Source organism: Pteronotus mesoamericanus, unplaced genomic scaffold (genome assembly GCF_021234165.1).
Source record: "Pteronotus mesoamericanus isolate MK-2021 breed Mesoamerican mustached bat unplaced genomic scaffold, CSHL_Meso_final scaffold_409, whole genome shotgun sequence".
Classification (NCBI taxonomy): Eukaryota; Metazoa; Chordata; class Mammalia; order Chiroptera; family Mormoopidae; genus Pteronotus; species Pteronotus mesoamericanus.
This window is the reverse complement of record NW_026555316.1, coordinates 452,384-469,959: the sequence shown is the minus strand read 5'-3', so window position 1 is coordinate 469,959 and position 17,576 is coordinate 452,384. Positions and strand designations below refer to the sequence as shown.

Sequence of the window (17,576 nt, the reverse complement as noted above, 5' to 3'; positions counted from 1 at the left end):
CTTTCAAATTCCTCAAACTGTCGAGCATCTTACACAAAGTTCTTTTCCTACTTGGAGCTTGTGATAGTCCACTCGACATACTCATTTTGCCAAACATCAACCTATTCCCTTTGAAGTTTTTGAGGTTCAAAGTAAGACCCAGGTAACACCTCATTGTATCCCATATTAAATATTAATTTTGCCAAAGAACAAACCAATCCCTTCACGCTTTAACAGCTTCAAACTAAGATCCAAATGAAGGAAGAAAAAAAAAAAAAAACAGGCAGGGGGAGAAAATCGAGAGAAGAAATGACAGAAATGATGGAGTGACAGAGTCACCTGAACTCCAGACCAAGTCACTCAGCCGCTTCAGGTGTTCCCATTTAACTTTCCCTATTTACAACAAGACGACACACCCTGGCGGCGGTATTTTCACAAATACATAGAAGGGACAGTTTGCGTTATTTACAGGGATGGCCCAGGAACATAATTGGGGGGTTACCCCTGCAGCATTACAAGCAATTACTACTGCATGACACCTTGCTCGCCTCCGGGTTCGGCTGCTAAGGACAAAAGGAGCGGCCGTCCTGGAACCCCGCTCGCTTCCCCTGCGGAGGCACCGCGGGCCACTGCAGACGCGCTCCGCCAGCCCCGCGCCTCCATCGCCGGCCGCCGGGCAGCCGGGCCGGGCGCGCGGCGGGGTGCGCGGCCTCCGGGGCGCGGGGAGCCGGCGGCCCGGCCCCTGGACGCAGGAGCGGAGGCGCGTCCCGGTGGGGGGCACTCACCTTCTTCTTCCAACTCGAATTTCTCCAGCATGCCGGCTTCCGCGGGTCCCGGGGCCGCCGCCAGCGCCGCCTGAGGAGGAAGAGGACAGGGTTCAGCATGCGCTCGGCGGCGCTCGTCCCCGTGCGGGGCGGGGGCGCGGGGACGCGAGAGCCGGGGCGGGGGGGAGGGACGGGAGCGGGCTCCGCGGCCCCGCCGAGCGCTGCGGCCTCGCCCCGCGCCGCCGCCGCCGGGAGGAGGGGCCTCCGCGCGCGGACGGGACGAAACGGGACGCGGCGCGGCCCAGCCCCCGGCCCGCCCCCGCCGGGCCCGCGCCCCTCCCCCCGAGTGGAACGGCCCGCCCCCCCCCACGCCGGCGGCTTGGTACGGACCGGCGGAGGAAAACGCGTGGGAAGAGGACCCCGGCGCGCGAGCGGCCGGCACATCCCCTCCAGCCGCGGCCCTCGCCCCCCGTCGCCGCCGGGCCGCGCGGCCATTAGCGGGGGAGGCCCGCGTCCTCATCGCCGCCTCGCCCTCCCACCCGCCCCGCCGCGCACCTCCGCTCACCTCCCCCGCACCCACGGCCAGCGCGTTCCCGCGGGTCTAACCTGCGCAGGTGCGGTCCGGGCCAGCCCGGGGGTGGGGCGCGAGGGGCGCGCCGCGTGGGGGCGGGCCGCGGGGGGCGGGGCGACGCGCGGAGCCGGGGGCGGGGCCTAGAGGGGACGGCTCCGTGGGCCGGGGTGACTGCCTTTCCCTTTTAAATTTTAGGTTCCACTGCCCATCCCCCTCCCGCATTAAAAAGAATTGCTCCTCGGGTCACAGGTACGGCGCTGGCACTTGGCGGTTGCCTCTGTTCCAGCCGCGGAAGTCTTAATCCGCTTCCTCTCTTCACAGACGGGTCCCTCTTGGGGTGGGCCGCCGCCTGCAGCTCGCGCAAATCTAAGCCTGGCCCTGGCCACTCTGTCGCCCTGGATCTGGGTATCGGAGACGCTCGCCAGTTCAGGTTGGCAGGCAGCGCGCTGGCCGCTGAGAGCCAGCCGCCGGGAGAGCGGCGCAGCCGGGGCGGGGACAGGAACCCCACTCCCGAGGCTTGGCTGTGTGAGGCCACTTTCTGCCTCATCTCCAGGGCGCCCTCAGCTCAGTCCCCAGCGCAGGGGCCCTGATAAGGAGCCTGGCTCCCCGGCGCTGATTGGGGCTGTAAAGGGCGCCCCCTGCCCCCTGCCCTCCCCCGCCCGCCCGCCTCTTGAAAGGAACTTGGGTTTTATCGCACTGGCCAGCCTTGCGGGGAGAAGGAAGTGCTGAAATCTCCTGTGGGCTTTCTGTTCGCTCTGTGTCATCTCAGCCGGGCCAAGCCCTAAGCCTTCAGCGTCTTCTTAAAAAGAAGAGGTGGAGAGGTTGGGGGGGGGGGGGGGGGGGGGGAAGGACGACATGCGTTTTGTAAGAAGAGTGATACTAAAAACCCACAGCTGTGTCATGCTTAACAGCAAAAGACTGAAGGTGTTCCATCTCGGTTCAGGAACAAAGCAAGGATGTCTGCTTTCACTCTGTCCTTACTCAACATAGTGCTGGCAGTTCCAGCTGCTGCAATAAAGCAAGAAAAATTAATACAAGGCATAGAGATTGCAAAGGGAGACACAAAACCATCCCTATTTGCAGATGACGTAATTGTCTGCATAGAAAGTCCCAAGGAATCTAAAAATGAACGAACCAACCAAAAGAGCGTCCAAACCAGAACTAGTGAGTTCAGTGCATGATACAAAATCAACGCACAAAAATCAATCTCATTTCTATATACTAGCCAGGAACATGTAGAAACTGATATTAAAAACAGCACTGTTTACAATTCCTGCGAAGGAAATGAAATCCTTAGCAATATACGTAGGGACGCGTACGCGATCTGTACGCTGAAAATGACAAAGACGTGGAAGCAACAGAGGAAAACCCTCATAAACACAGAGGCGCCGCATGTTTGTGGACTGAAGACCCAATGTAGTGGAGATGTCGGTTCTCGCCCACACTGACCTCGAGGTTTCCTGCAATTCCTACAGACGTTCTGATGTTTTATTGGAAACAAGCTTCGTTTAACATTTATAAGGAAACACTCAGGGTCTAGACTAGCTGAGGCGACCTTGAAAAAGGAGAATGAAGCGGGGGAACTCACGCAGGATTAGCGCGTATGCCAGAGCTGCCGGAATCAAGCCTGTGCTTGTTGGTGTGTGATTTCACTTACGTGTGGCATTTAAAGAACAAAATAAAGGAACAAAGAAACCAGACCGATTCATAGAGACAGAGGGACAGACAGACGGATGCCGGAGCGGTGGAGGGCAGGGGGATGGGTGAGAAAGGTGAGTGGATTGAGGCGGACAGAGTAGTCATTCCGGAACAGTCACAGGGATGTAAAGCGCAGCCGTGGGAATGGAGTCAGTAACAATGAAATAACTATGTGTGGGGTCACGTGGGTACTGGAAGTATCAGGGAGAACACTTTGTAAAGTATGTGATTGTCTAACCACCATGCTGTGCACCTGGAACTAGTGCAAAATAATACTGAATGCAAGCTGTAATTGAAAAATAAAATAAAAAAAGACTATCTAGTATTGACAGAGGGACAGACACACGATCAACAGAAAGAGAGAACACATGTGCATCCAACGGATGTCTGCAAAGATGCGAAAGCAACTGGATGCTGATAGGCACAAAAGTGTCCCTCAACGTAAGCCTCCCGCCCTGCCCAAAAAAGAGCACGCGTGGGATCGTGGGCGTAAAAATAAAATGTAAAAAGGAATCTTTTAGGAAAAAAATAGGGTAATGTCTTCCAGGACCTATTGTTAGGAAAAAGACATGACCGCAAAAGCGTGAGCCATGAAGGGAAAGCGTAATAAATCGGACCTCACCGACACACGTTTGCTCTGTAACAGCCTCTGAGAAGAGGATGAGAAGACAAGCAAAGGGCACAAGGAAATACTTGCGAACCACACAGTCGGCAGAGGGGCCAGTATCTGGAATACGGAAAGAAGTCTGAAAACTCAGCAGTAGGGAAAAAACCCAGCGAGAACGTGGGCAAAAGATATGAAGAGACACTTCCCTGGAAAAGATACACAGAGGGCACATGAGCCCATGTAAAGGTGCTCAGCATCACGAGCCAGTCGGGAAAGGCAAATTAAAGTCACGCTAAGCGATCACTGGCCGCCGGTTAGAATGGCCAAAATAAAAACGGTCCATGCTGGCGAGGAGGTAGAAAAACAATCATTTCTGGCTCTGCTGGTGTGGCGCAGCGGATTGAGTGCCGGGCTATGAACGAAAGGGTCGCTGGTTCAATTCCCAGGCAGGGCACACGCCTGGGTTGTGGGCCAGGTCCCCAGTAGGGGGCGTGCGAGAGGCAACCACACACTGATGTTTCCCTCCCTCTTTCTCCCTTCCCCTCTCTAAATAAAATCTTAAAAAAAAATACTAAAACATTTGACTCTTGTAGTAACCCTTAAAACACAACATACTGTACAGCTGTATAACAAATATTTTCTTTAGCTCATGCTTTTTTTTTTCTATTTTAAAAGTTTTTCATTTTTACAACTTTTTAAAAATTTTGTTGCTTAATTTTTAAAAAGCATGGTGGCACACAGTGGAAGCGCTGATCATTTTACTTTTTGAAAAGCCTGCATTTTAATTTAGTGTAATTCAAAAGAGAAATCCCTCATTGCCATTTATTCCGCATGCCATCAATTTCGCCCGCAATCCCGGTGAGCTGTGTTTTGGAGGCAGACAGGGCGGCAGTGGGCACGTGTCCCAGGGGGCTGCCAAGGCTGCCGACGTGGTCCTCCGGCTCCGAAGTCCAGTTCCCATCACTGCAGAGGCTGGTGGTGAACAGAAGTGGAGACCGATTCCCGTGAGCCTCTTAGGTTTGACGTCACTTGAGACCAGGTGGCCAGGAGGCAGCTGAAATACGTTTCTGTTCCATGCTAGCGAGGCCGGATTTATTTCCACAAGGTGTTTTCATTTAGAAATCTCATGTCGTCTTCCTTAGAAAGGAGCACAGTCCCAGAAGCCTCGAAAGGGCAGAAGAAGAGACTTCTCTGTGACGCACGAGGTCCAGTGAGGGATGGATTTGTTGGTGCAAGTGATTGAAAGTCGGTGGTCGTCAGCTGCCCTTCCATGGTGGTGTTTTCTCGAAGTCTCAACAGACCCATGTGCCCGACTTCATTTTAGCAATTTCAGGTGGGGCGGGGGAGGGCAGGGCAGGAGGGGCCGGGGTCGGGCTCGGGCCGCGTTCTGAGGGCGACAGAAGGGGCCTGCGTTGGGGACGCTCCCCGTGGGCTCTCTCCGGAACTCCTTTGAGTTCTGAGAGGAGCCTGAGTGAGAGAATGCCTGAGAAACACGGAGCCAGTGCAAGTGCAACCTTTGGGTTGGTCAAAAATGCTCCATTATTGAGGTTTGTTGCCTCACGTCGTGCCCAGGTGCCACCGCGTACAGTCCTTTGAGGGACACTCAGGAAGGAAAACTTCAGCCTGAAAACTTAATCACAAAACGACCGATGCCAAAGCTTTCTTTCCTGCACTGAGGTTGCATATGGGCTCGCTTTCCTTTTTGTTTTTTTTTAAATTGTAATCTTAAATAGCTACTGTAAGACATAAATTGACCTTAACTACCGGACAAGGGGCTCCTGAATAATTGAGGGCTGGAACCCGCAGCTTCGATGTTGCCCCCATTTTGATGCTGTCTGAGTGTTGGCTTGGCTCTGTCCGCAAAGACGTCCTCAGTGAAGTGGAAAAGGTGGGCTGGGGACCGGCCACCAGTGCCAGCCCAGGAGCTGAGTGCCCTCCTACCAGCTTGCACCCCCACCTCGGGGCTGACCACCCCAAGCCTCAGCCTCGAGCTGACAGCTCTCTCAAGTGAAGGCATCTACGCGTCACCTCCAGTTGAGCTTTCTACAGGCAATTCAGGCTCCTGCGCCTGAAACAGTCCCTGCGTCCTCCCACTTTGTCACTTCGTGTCCCCTGAGGCCGCCTCACCTGCCCGCATCTCCACTCCGGCTCCTCCGTGCGCCTTCCGCCGTCTCAGGCTTGGCTGCTGGAGCAACTCCACCGCCTCCTGTCTCGCCCTTTCCCACCCTGGAGCCAGAGTGGCCTTTTAAAAACACAGCCTCGTTCTCGCCTGTGTGAAACAGCTCGGCGACTCTCAGGAATCTTTAGGAATGTCGGGCCTGGGCATTTCGTCTCTCTACCTTCTCCTGCCACGTGGGCCTTAGGCGTGCTCCCTGCTCACTGTGCGAAGGGTTTTGAACGTTCTGGCCTGTCTCCCCACTGCCCCCGCCGCTGGGTTGGTTCCTCCTCACTCCTTAACTATGAGTCTTACAAAGAAGGCTCCATCTTCTTGTTTCTTCTCGGCCTCTTCTTAGCATTTACTGGGCTGGCCAAGAAGTTCATCTGTTTTTTTTCCATATGATGGCTCTAGTAGCGTTTACTTGTCTTTAACTTCATGTGAAACAAACTTTTTAGGATGTTATTTATTTTTTTAGAAGGGAAGGGAGGGTGAAAGAGAAGGAGAGAAACATCAGTGTGTGGTTGCCTCTCGAGCACCCCCCACTGGGGACCTAGCCTGCAACCCAGGCATGGGCCCTGACTGGGAATCGAACCAGTGACCCTTTGGTTCGCAGGCCGGCACTCAATCCACTGAGCCCCACCAGCCAGGGCTCCTGTGAAACAATTTTGTTAGACTGTATTGTGACAGCTGTCAAATCATCGTGCATTTATAAAAAACTTACATTGGTGAATTTTTGTGTAGCCATTTTAATATTGAAGATGGAAGAAAATACACAACGTTTTTGGCATACTGTGCTTTTTTTATCTCAAGGAAGGCAAAAACACAACTGAAACACGAAAGAGGTTTGTGCCATGTATGGAGAAGGTGCTGTGACTGACTGAACGTGTCAAAGGTGGTTTGCAAAGTTTGGTGCTAGAGATTTCTGGCTGGACGATGCTCCAGGGTCGGGTAGACCAGTCGAGGGAAAAGAGAGGCAAGGCGAGCATTTCAAATGATGGCAGTGGAGATGCTACAAAGGCAAAGATATTTGCAGGACCTAGCAGGCCATAGGCCATTAACCCAGAACAGAATGTTCTTTCTTTCTTTTTAAAAGATTTTTAAAATTTATTGATTTTGACGGAGGAAGGGGGGAGAGAGGGAGAGAGAGAGAGAAACATCGATTTGTTGTTACACTTAGTTATGCATTCACTGGTTGATTCTTGTATGTGCTCTGACCTGGGATCAAACCCACCACCTGGGCATATGGGCAGGACGCCCCAACCCACTGAGCAACCCGGCCATGACCCAGAGCAGGACAGTGAGAAGTCACTGGGAGCTAAAGGAATGGAGTTAGGTTCCATCCGGTGGGATAGAAGAAATGAATGCACAATTCCTCCATCTGTTTTTGGCAATATGAAAAGGTTTTAGTACCTGCGTAGAGTGCAGAGGGACGCGTTGGGAGAGCCGGGAATTGGCGAGAATACTGAAGATGTCTTTACCACGAGTGTAAAAAATAAGGGAGACGGTCTGAGAGGCATCGCAGAAATAAAAAGTGTGGCCTTGGTATTTCAGTGAATTAGGAAAGAAAGAGAAAGAAAACAGAGTAATAATTAGAATAGAAGCATCAAAAGGCGCCTTTAAATACAGCAATGAAGTCTTTATAGAAGCAAAGACAAGCCCATAAAGACAGACAGACAGGATCACAAAAGCCGCACAGTGTGGCTGTAAGTATCACTCATGAGCTTCTTGAAGTTCCTGCCTAGCCCTCAAAGGCTTTGCCAACACCTTTTTATTGCCTTGGCTTTAAAAAACAGGCTGCTTAGTCTCAGCGTTCTACTCCATTTTATAACTCCCCTGAAAAGAACGCAACTTGCAAATTTAAGTTTAGGTTAGTACTGTTTTTCCAGGAGGGATCCTAAATACTATATGAAGTTTGTTTTGTTTCGTTTTAATCAGTTACAAGATGTTTTGTTTCTAACGCTTCATGATCCCCGGCATCTCAGGACCTTCTCTCCCCTCTCTCCCCTACCCTAGGCCAGAGAGCCGCCCACGGGGCCTGCTCCCCGGCTGTCGGCGGGGGGCTTCACCAGGAGGTGACGCGGGCTCAGGGCAGCCAGGAGAACAGCGCGGCAGAAACAGGACAAAAACCGACGCAGCTTGCTAGGTGTGCAGAATCTTGGGTTTTAGATATATTTTTTAAATCCTAACCCGCAGATGTGTTTATTGATTTAGAGAGAGAGAGAGAGAGAGAGAGAAATGGGAGAAACATCAATTGGTTGCCTCCCGTACACGCCCCGACTGGGGATCGAACCCACCACCTAGATATGTGCCCTGGCCCGGGATCGAACCTGCAACCTTGCGGTGTATGGGATGACACCTAACAACCTAAACCACTGGGGCAGGGCCAGAATTTTAGGTTTTAGAGGCAGAACAATGGTCTAGGGTTGAATGAACAGGAGCTTGCTGCAGGGGACCACAGTGCAAAGGGGCTGAAGGCCGTGCATTAGCGTTTTCCCCCCAAACTCTTAAAGTCCTGTCTGATATCTGCGACCTTGCCACAGACAGGAAATTGAGACAATAAGGAGGAGGTGGAGGAGGAAGGCCAGAGAAGCTTGGGGTGTGTGATAGCTGTTGCTGAGTTTATCTTTAAAACGGAGATTATTCCCCCAATTTAACCTGAGGAGAATTGCCCAAATTCCAGGTTTATCTCAGGATATACGAGAACGGGTAGTTTTATTTTTCTGCTGATGTGTTATTTCCTTGGGCAATTTTATCAGTGAATCAACTACCACAACTGAAAACCTTGTCTAAGCCTGACACCTCTGCAGCGCTACACTGTTGTGGTTAAGTTACTAAAGTTACAGAAGCACGTTGCTGGTCCGGGCCACACAGAAATACTAACGTGTTGTCAATGAGTCAAGAAAAACTGCAAGTAACCAGAAGCTGAAAAAGGATGAGAAGAGCACATCGTCCTGATAGGCCATGGTTGCAGGTTCGATCCCCGGTCAGCGCACATACAAGAACTGACCGATGAATGCACAAATAAGTGCAACAACAAATCGATGTTTCTCCGTCCCTGTCTCTCTCTTTCCTCTCTCCCCCGACAATCAATAAATAAAAAAATAAAAAGGATGACAACACAAACTATGCTTCATGACAATAAGCAAAGCCACAGTCTGTTCCACATGCAAGAGTTTCAGTCCAACAATACATCCCACGCGGCACAGCTCTTCGCAGGTTCAGATCCACCGATCGGATCAGAGCAGAGAGGCCAATGGCCAGGACAGCCCGTCAGCCCGTGTGAACAAAGCCAATGGCTGTCCCTCACTTCCGGACCGAGGGAGGGAAGGTCACTCAACCGTCTTGGATCAGCATTTGGATTCACGTAACATCACGGAATTCAAAAGCCAACAGGGTTAAAAACCCCAAATGGGTGTCACCCGCCGGTCCTTGTTTTGATTAAGATCTCCAAGGCGGATCTCAAAGTCAAAACGTGGGACCAGAGCATAGAAAATGTAAAGACACCCCACAGCGCCACTGGGAATCCAGTGAGCTCGGACCTCGGCTCCGGCCCCGCCGCCTGCCGCGGTCTTGGCTCTGAGTCCGGCTCGGCCCCACGGCGCTGTGCGCTCAGCACGTCGGTCTCTGAGCCTGTGCCCGTGCGTGCCGGGCACCTGGTTCCGTGCCCTGCTCAGGCCTGGAGCCCGTAAACGACAGCTCGCCTCAACGGGGCAGCTGCCCTGGGGCAGAATGAAAAACAGCAACAACAGCCCAGGTTTCAAAGGCAGGCCTCCTCTGACTCCTGTTATTACTCATAAAGTCTCAAGCGGATGAGTTAATTTTTCTAAACCTGGATTCTTACTCTGAAAAATGGAGATAATAACATCTCCTGTGCAGGGTTGGCATGAAAATTCACGGAACTAGTATATGCCTGGCCCACAGCAGCCACCAACTCCGTGACGTTTCACTGAGTCCGGAATTTCACCATTGGCAGGAGACGCTGACTGCACTGGGCTGGGAGGACGAGAGGTCAGAGAGCCTGCACTTGCTGTGAGAAATCAAACGTGCCGAAGGCTTGTTTTTATTTGTAAAGAGCAAACTACATTCTATCCGAAGGCGGGGCGGGGGGGGGGGCGGGAGGGCGCACTCGTTCCACAGACCCCGGAGCCTACTGTCCTCTGCCTTCTCCAAATCTACTAAAGATCATTTTAAGACTGGAAAGGACATTTTCAGAAACTACCTGCCCCCAAATAGACCTGACAGGAGTCAGGTCTGGGCTGAGAACACACACAAGAGACACTATAAGAGAGGACTGTCCCAAACACGTTAGTGAGAGACACATTACAAGGCGATGTAACTAACCTATAGCCAGTTCGGCTCAGCATCTGAAAGTGTGTTCTAACCACCCACGAAGGCCCGGATGCAGCCACCGACTGCGTCAGTTACAGCGAAATCCCGTTCATGCCCGGTGGGGAACGGGCGTTTTCTTTAACGGCCCACGTGTAAGACTGAGGAAGTGCACAGGCGCCGTGAAAATGCAGCCCCGTCTACGGCCACGCGTCCCAAGAGCCGGAAGGATCGCCAAGCATTGAGCCCCTAAGACCAGGCCTCTACGGTGAACGCGGTCTCTTTGGTTATTTCGGCATGGAGCGCTAGACACACAGCCCGTCGAGGGGCACACCGGGACAACGTCTGAATGAATTAAGCATGTACTTCCCACCAGCTGCGTTCGAACACGTCAAACGTAGCTAATAGGAAGTTACTTCTGACATTCGTTGTCACGTCCTGGAGAAGATGGAACCCTATCGCTGTTACGTCTCACTTGAAAAGTGTCATTCAATATGGGTGGTGAAGAGACACACTAGTACTCAGGGACCCCCCTCCCAAACAATCTTTAACTGCCAGACAACAGAGGCCAGCCAGATGCAGGCTGGAGACGGGAGACCGCGGTCCTTTCCCGCCCACCCGACCCGTCTGAGCGGCAGCTGAGTCCCGGGCAGGCCCGCAGCGCAAGGCCCCTGCGGCCGCCAGGGGAAGCACCTTAGACTCGCTTTCTTAAAAGGATTTCATTGCTAATGAGTGAACCTACTGAGATCATAGTAAATGTCAGCATGAGCTCTATCTGACCGCTTAGGTGAGTTACACCTCATATCCAGGCTGGATGTCACGTTTGTTTACTATATTAGACCCAGCCGCGTGCTTTATAATTTGAAGAAAATATAAAGGAAGAGTTATTACTGGGTGAACATCACATGTCATGAAAATAAGACTTTAAAAAAATTTTTTGTATTTTTTTGTGTAAAATTTTTAAAAATTTTTCTTTATTTCTTTTGGCAGGGGCATTGATTTGTTGGCCCACTTTTTATGCACTCATTGGTTGCTTCTCGCACGTGCTCCGACCGAAGACGGTGCCCACACCCTTGGCATGTCGGGACGGTGCTCTGCCCAGCTGAGCCATCTGTCCAGAGCCTAAAAGAGTGTTAAACTTGCTAATTACAGTTGACACTTAATATTCTAGTAGCTTCAGGTGTACAACATACTGGTTAGATATTTACATAACTTACGGAGTGATCCCCCTGAGAAGTCTAGTACCGATCTGACATCATACGTGAAGATGAAACTTTTAAAAATGACATTCTCCTAATAACCAAACTATGTACATGGAAGACAGGGGTCTGGTTATACTATTATGTGAAAAGCGAAGTGGCTAAGTCATCTCGCCATAGTCCAAAGTGTTTGTAGATCTATTTCTAGATCTGTGCACAAAGACTAAGTTAAAAAAAAACACACACGCAACCCGCTCCCCCACCCCCGAAAAAACCTAACGCACACTACAGCTCTCTCAAAGAGGGAGAAGTGCAGGAAGCTTTTCTTATCTTTATGCTTTTCTTTTTCTTTTTATAATCAGAGGAATTTTCTAAAATTTCCAATTGTGGTACAATGCACAGCATAACACACTCCAGCTTCTTAACCATTTTTGGCACACCGTTCGGTAGAAGCAAGTGTACTCGCGTTGCTGTGCCACCAACCTCCAGGGTGCGTGCATCTTAAGAGGGACGACGCTCTTTTTACAAAAGGGATCAAATACTTCTCCAGACGAATCCAGTTTGGGACATGAAATGCAAAGAAGGGAAATGGAGAGGCTTCACTGGACTAAACCCAGGTCAGTGAGTAAGCTCACCAACTTGTGAATGAACACGTAGTGTAAGCAGAGCGCTTTTAACAGGCGTTTGCTATGGCGCCCGAGGAGGCATGGAAGTCACGTTAGGATAGCCTGTGTGCTTCCTCAGAACCGCCTGCTTCAATTCCCTTTTTGGAGCGAAATATCCCTCCTTTAACCTTGCTCAACCTGACCAGATGTCATTCTCTCTCAGAACCTCAAATACCGTCGACTTCGGGTTCTGCGCCAAGCCTCAAAAACCATGGGGGAAAGCCTCTGGCCACACCCGGCCCCCTGACCTGGGCTCCCGGAGCACAGCTGGAGAATTCGCGCCATCCCTCATTGACAGGTTTTGCACGCAGTTCTCGGAGAGACGCCAGGGCGGGCTTGTTCTAAACTTTTCCACCGTCCCGGCTGCTAATTCCCACTGAGTCATTAAGGGGACACTGTTAATCCTGCCGTTGTTCCAAGGGTACTTACTGCCCAGGCTCGGGTCAATGCTTTTCTAGGGGCTACGAGTGAGGGGCTATCCTGGTTCGGAGCCGAAAGAATTTCCATCTAAATGCAAATCAAGACAAGCCCGACTAGAATGCGTGAGTAGGTACAGCGATTTTTCCACCATCCAGGGCTTTGCCCTGCCCCCCCTGCATTTCAGGCAACTGTGTTGGTAAAGCACTGTTCCTTAAAAGCGTGCTTTTTCCTTCCCTGCGCCCGCAATGAAGCACCAGTGCCTGAGGTCTTGATTCCTCTGACTTTATGCGTGGTAAATAAAATGGACAAAGAGCCTCATTTTTCTCACCTCTGCATCTCCACTCCAGGCTTCCCTATCCAGGCCTCTGATGGTTCTCTCTACTCCGTGTTCCAAAAGAACCAAAGCCAGAGGGCCCAGGATGGCTCTCCCCTCCCCGCCCCCCCTCGGCTCTGTGTCTCCTTCCCAATGTACTGCGGCCGCCGGACACTGGAGTCTTCCTCCCACGCACCGTGCATCTGGGCGCCCCCACCCATGTACATTTAGAACAAGTCCTTTCCTCTGGGTCTTCACTTTGGTGGCCCTAATTCGGCCCTCTGGCGTCTCTCCCGGGACGAGTGTTTCTTTACTAGGCTTCTTGCTTAGTTGTTCCCCCATAAATACCAACCACGAGCCTGTCACGGGACTGAGGATCCTTCCGTTAAAATGCAAGCCTGGCCCTGGCCGGTGTGGCTCAGTGGGTTGGGCCCTGTCCCACGGACTGAAAGGCCGCTGGTTTGATTCTCAGTCAGGACGCAGGCCTGGTTGCAGGTTCGGTCCCCTGGGGCAGGTACAGAAGGCAGCTCATCGATGTTTGCCTCTCACATCACTGTTTCTCTCCCTCTCTCTCCCCCTCCCTGCCCCGCTCTCTAAAATAAAAAGTAAAATAATTTTTTAAAAGAATTTTAAAATGCAAGGCTGACGGCGGGTCTCTGCACCATCACAGAGCTGCCTGTGACGCTCGCCCCTGCCCTTACGTCTGATCAGCATCCCAAGGGGGTTATGGGAAGAAGGGGGCCTTTCCACTTTCAACTCGCATTGCTCCAGACTTCCTCAGGCCAGTCGGCATGCAGACCGCGTCACTGCATAGCACTCTGAGGGCCGGGAACTCATGCATCCTCAGGCCCTAATGCCACAGGACGCGCTGCCGGTTGGCCAACTGCAAGGCCAGGCTGATTCCCTGGTCACTCAGGGGTGGCACGGGCAGCCGGTGTCACGTGTGGTCTCCCACGGATCTCGCTCTGCCTCTGCAGTGGGGCCACGCTCGACGGCTTGTCTCCTGCCCTTCTTGGGAGCTGTCTCCTTCTGCCGCTCTGCATGGGCTGTCCTGTCAATTCACTGAGGGCAGCAGAGGGAAGCTCTGGCACACAGGAGTCAGGGGCTGGCGGTATTTTTCTGAAAAAGGGCCGGGTGGTGACTATTTCAGCCTTCGCCGACCGCCCAGCCTCCGCGGCCAGCACTCACCTGCACTGTTGCAGCAGCAAAGCAGTCGCAGGAGGTGCGTAAGGCCACGGGCGTGGCTGTGTATGGACGAAACTTTAATCCCAAACACGGGCGGTGGGTCAGGTTCAACCGGCAGGCCCGAGGGTGCCAGCCCAGAATGGGGAAGTGCGCACAATGGATGGGCTGAGACTCCCGGACTTATCTGGAGGCCGTTGGACACCACGCCACGAACGGGGATTCTGGAGCCCAAATGCGTTGGTTCAAATCTCAACTTTCGTGTTGCGGGGGCTCTGGAGTCTGTGGGTGACTTCATGCAGGTTATCTCAGTTGACCCTCCCAGGAATCCTTTGAGGGACATGCCATCTTTGTCAGACAGACGGGGAGAGGGGTCCGAGGTTCAGCTGTGAGGCCTTTCATCAGCTCGCGTCCGCCACACCCAGCCCTCACTCTGGCCTCCCCGTCACACCCGGCTTCTGGAGGGAGACGTCCACACTCTCCGCCCGTGCTGTCCTCTCTCATGAAGGGACCCTCTGCAGCTGGCTTCTGCCCCAGCTTATCAGGGTCGTGACTGGTTGGTGGAACAGAGGCGGCTCAGCCTGTTTCACATTTAGGCGGCGTCGTGCACACTGCCCGCCCAAGTGGCGGAGAAGATAATCGTGGTGCATTCCGCCTCCCGGTAGAGGTGCCATTGTAGATTAGCCGGGATCAACTCCCGGTGCCACTCCAACGCCATGTGACGCCAGTATTTCAACCCCGGCCTCTCCCAGGGGAAGGCAGATCACTCCTCTAGGGGGCAGCGTCAAGATGAACCCTGAAGTGGCTACTGTCCTAACGGCAGAGTCAACCAAGAGAGGCGTTGGCTCCATCAGCCGAGACAGCAAATGACTCAGCACTGGAGACTGACTTTTTTTTTTTTAAACCCACATTTGTGTCTCTGTGATCACAGCAAAAATGCCAAGTGCAAGGCCCTGGAACCTGTAGGCCTTTGGAAACAGGTCCCTCCTCCCCTCCACCCCCGTGAGGTTGGGACTGAGACGTGACGAGGTGGGAGGTACCCCCGCCACTTCCGCTCCAGGGTCCTGATTTTGCAGGTCTTACCTGCTGCTGGGACACGCTTGCGGGCAGGATCAGCTGAGCCGTCACGGGGTGCCCAGTGCAGTGGCAGGCATGCAACAGGGTCTCAGGGAACTGCGGGACAAATGATTTCCCAGGAGGGGACAGAGGGGCTGTTTATCAAGGTAACAAAATCTCCCTGGCTGGTGCGGCTCAGCGGGTCAGGCATCGTCCCACAAACAGAAAGGTCGCCAGTTCGATTCCCAGTCGGGGCACACACCTGGATTGCAGCCAGGTCCCCAGTAGGGGGCGCGAGAGGCAACCATTCCATGTTTCTCTCACACATTGATGTTTCCCTCCTTCTCTTTCTCCCTTCCTCCCTCCCTCTCTAAAAATGAGTAAATAGAATCTGCAGGGGGCGGGGAAAGACTTCTTTAAAAAAAAATCTTGAAGCAAAAAGACCCAGCATCCTTTCTTTGGAGCTCAGCTAACCCGGGAACAGAATAAACAAGAAGCCTGAAGACCCAGGGCACCGCTCAGAAAAACGGGCCAAGCTCTCAGCCAAGGCCGCCTCTCCGTCTGGTCTGCCTTCTCTCCGATCACCGAGTCGCATTTCCAGCAGGGCAGAGCTCCAGGACGAGTGCCAACGACAACACCTTCCCTTGACAGCCAGGAGGACTGAGCTTCTCGCCCGTCTCTTCAGCCCCCGGGCGACGCGTGTCTGCCGTCCTGATAACCGACCCTTGCCGCTCCCACTCCTGGACCCACTGCGACACTGTCCCCAAACTATTTTTACGGTATCTAATCTGTGGTGAGTAACAGACTGCGGGACTGTTACGTTGCCATTTCTGGGCAGACAGTTTCAACCTCAAGACCTGATGAGGCTGTAACTTGATATTTAAGATGGCGAGGCAGGAACACAAAAACAAAGTCATGCATATGAAATCTTTAACTGCTCCTTAATAGCAAGTGACTTGAAATATTTTTAGGCTTTAAAAGTGCTTTCCTTTTTTTTTTTGAAAAAAAGGTCATTATTCCAAATAACAGTCTTGAAAGATTGGTGAGTGATTTCCTTCTAACACTAGGAACAGTAAGAATCTTGGAGATGGATTCAGTGGGAAGACAGGTTTAAAAAAACACACGAAGTTCATGAATTCATCGGCTTACATCACCTCCCCACATATGCGATGAAACAAGTGTTAGTTCTCTTTTGATACATAACAAATCACCCCCAAGACTCAGCGGCGGAAGGTAACACTGATAATGTATAATCTGTTATGGACTAAATTGTGCCCCCTCGCCCAAATTCACATGTTGACGCCTCAACCCCCAAGTTGACTGTACTCGGAGAGGGGGCCTTTGAAGAAGTCACTAAGGTTCAATGAGGTCATGAGGTCGGGCCCTTAGCCAACAGGCCTGGTGTCCTGCTAAGAGGAGGAAGAGACGCAGGGATGTGCGTGCGTTGGGGAAAGACCACAGGAGGACGCAGAGAGAAGACGGTCGCCTGCAGCCAAGGAGAGAGGCCTCAGGAGAAACCGAGCCCGCCAACACCTTGGCCTTGGAGTTCCAGCCGCCGGAACCGTGAGGAATAAATGGCGGCGGTTTGCGCCACCCGGGCTGCGGGGTCCTGTCAGGCAGCCCTCGCAGCCTAGCGAGCCCTGCTGATGGTTTCCGTGGGTCAGGGATTCAGGCGCTGGGTGGCGCGGGTGCAGGATCTCTGGCCAGGCCTCCCAGGTGTCGGCCGCCCTGCCGCGTCCGGGTCACTGCCTCCAAACGTGTGAAACCCAACCAAATGCATTCCTTTTGCTTCGGCGACACCGAGCTTGCCTGGTTTTCCGCCAGCTTTCCCGGCAATTCAGGATCCCTTTTCCTCGCCCCTTGCCCGTCCACGCTTTTCTGGCTTTCTTCTCCCCAGCACACCTTTCTCTGTATGATTTCATTCCCTGCGAAGCCAGACACACCCCTTCTCTGACGATTTTCGAACGTTAATAATGAGCTCCGGACGCACATACCCAATTGCTCTTTACACCTCTCCCCGTGAATGTCCTACAGACAACGTATTGTGCCACTGCCGCCGCCACACACCCACGTACACACACCTCATACTCACTCTAACACACACGCGCACATGCGTACGCACGCACATGTATGCCCACACCCACACATACACATGTGCACGCCCACATGAATGCATACACACGTGTGCACACACCCCACGCACCTGCGCACGGCTTGCTCCTCTTCCCCCATCCCTGTCCCAGAAAATGCAACCGCCTCTACCCAGTTTCCGAAGGCAAGACACTGGGAGCCTTTGATTCTGCTCTTTCTCCCCTGCAGCCAATCAATCATTACATTCCAAATTCCATTCAATGTGACCTCTTAAATAGCTCTTGGCTTTTTAAAAAAATCCTCACTGAAGGACATTTTTTCCCCTTGTTTTTTTGAGAGGTAGGAAGGGAGAGAGAAAAACATCAATTCAAGAGAGAAGCCTTGATTGGTTACCTCTCATACGGCGCCCCGACCGGGGATCGAACCTGCAACCTTTTGCTTACAGGGCGACGTTCCAACCAAGTGAGCCACACCGGCCAGAGCCATAGCTGTTTACTTTTTAACACCTGTCCACTTCTTTCCATGTCCTGCTGCCAGCAGGCCCGCA

At 52.6% G+C, this 17,576-nt stretch overlaps 1 protein-coding gene across 5 annotated transcripts in view; it reads right to left on the bottom strand.

Moving 5' to 3' along the window:
• Positions 1–17,576, bottom strand: part of PRKAG2 (protein kinase AMP-activated non-catalytic subunit gamma 2) — a 194,898-nt gene that overhangs the window by 48,802 nt on the left and 128,520 nt on the right. For 4 of the 5 annotated variants that reach the window (XM_054593436.1, XM_054593437.1, XM_054593438.1 and 1 more), the window contains one exon: positions 765–834. In XM_054593436.1, the coding sequence (XP_054449411.1) occupies positions 765–834 (70 nt within the window). Of the gene's footprint in view, positions 1–764; positions 835–1,349; positions 1,396–17,576 lie in introns of those variants that run through there. The other variant, XM_054593440.1, reaches the window with a different exon arrangement.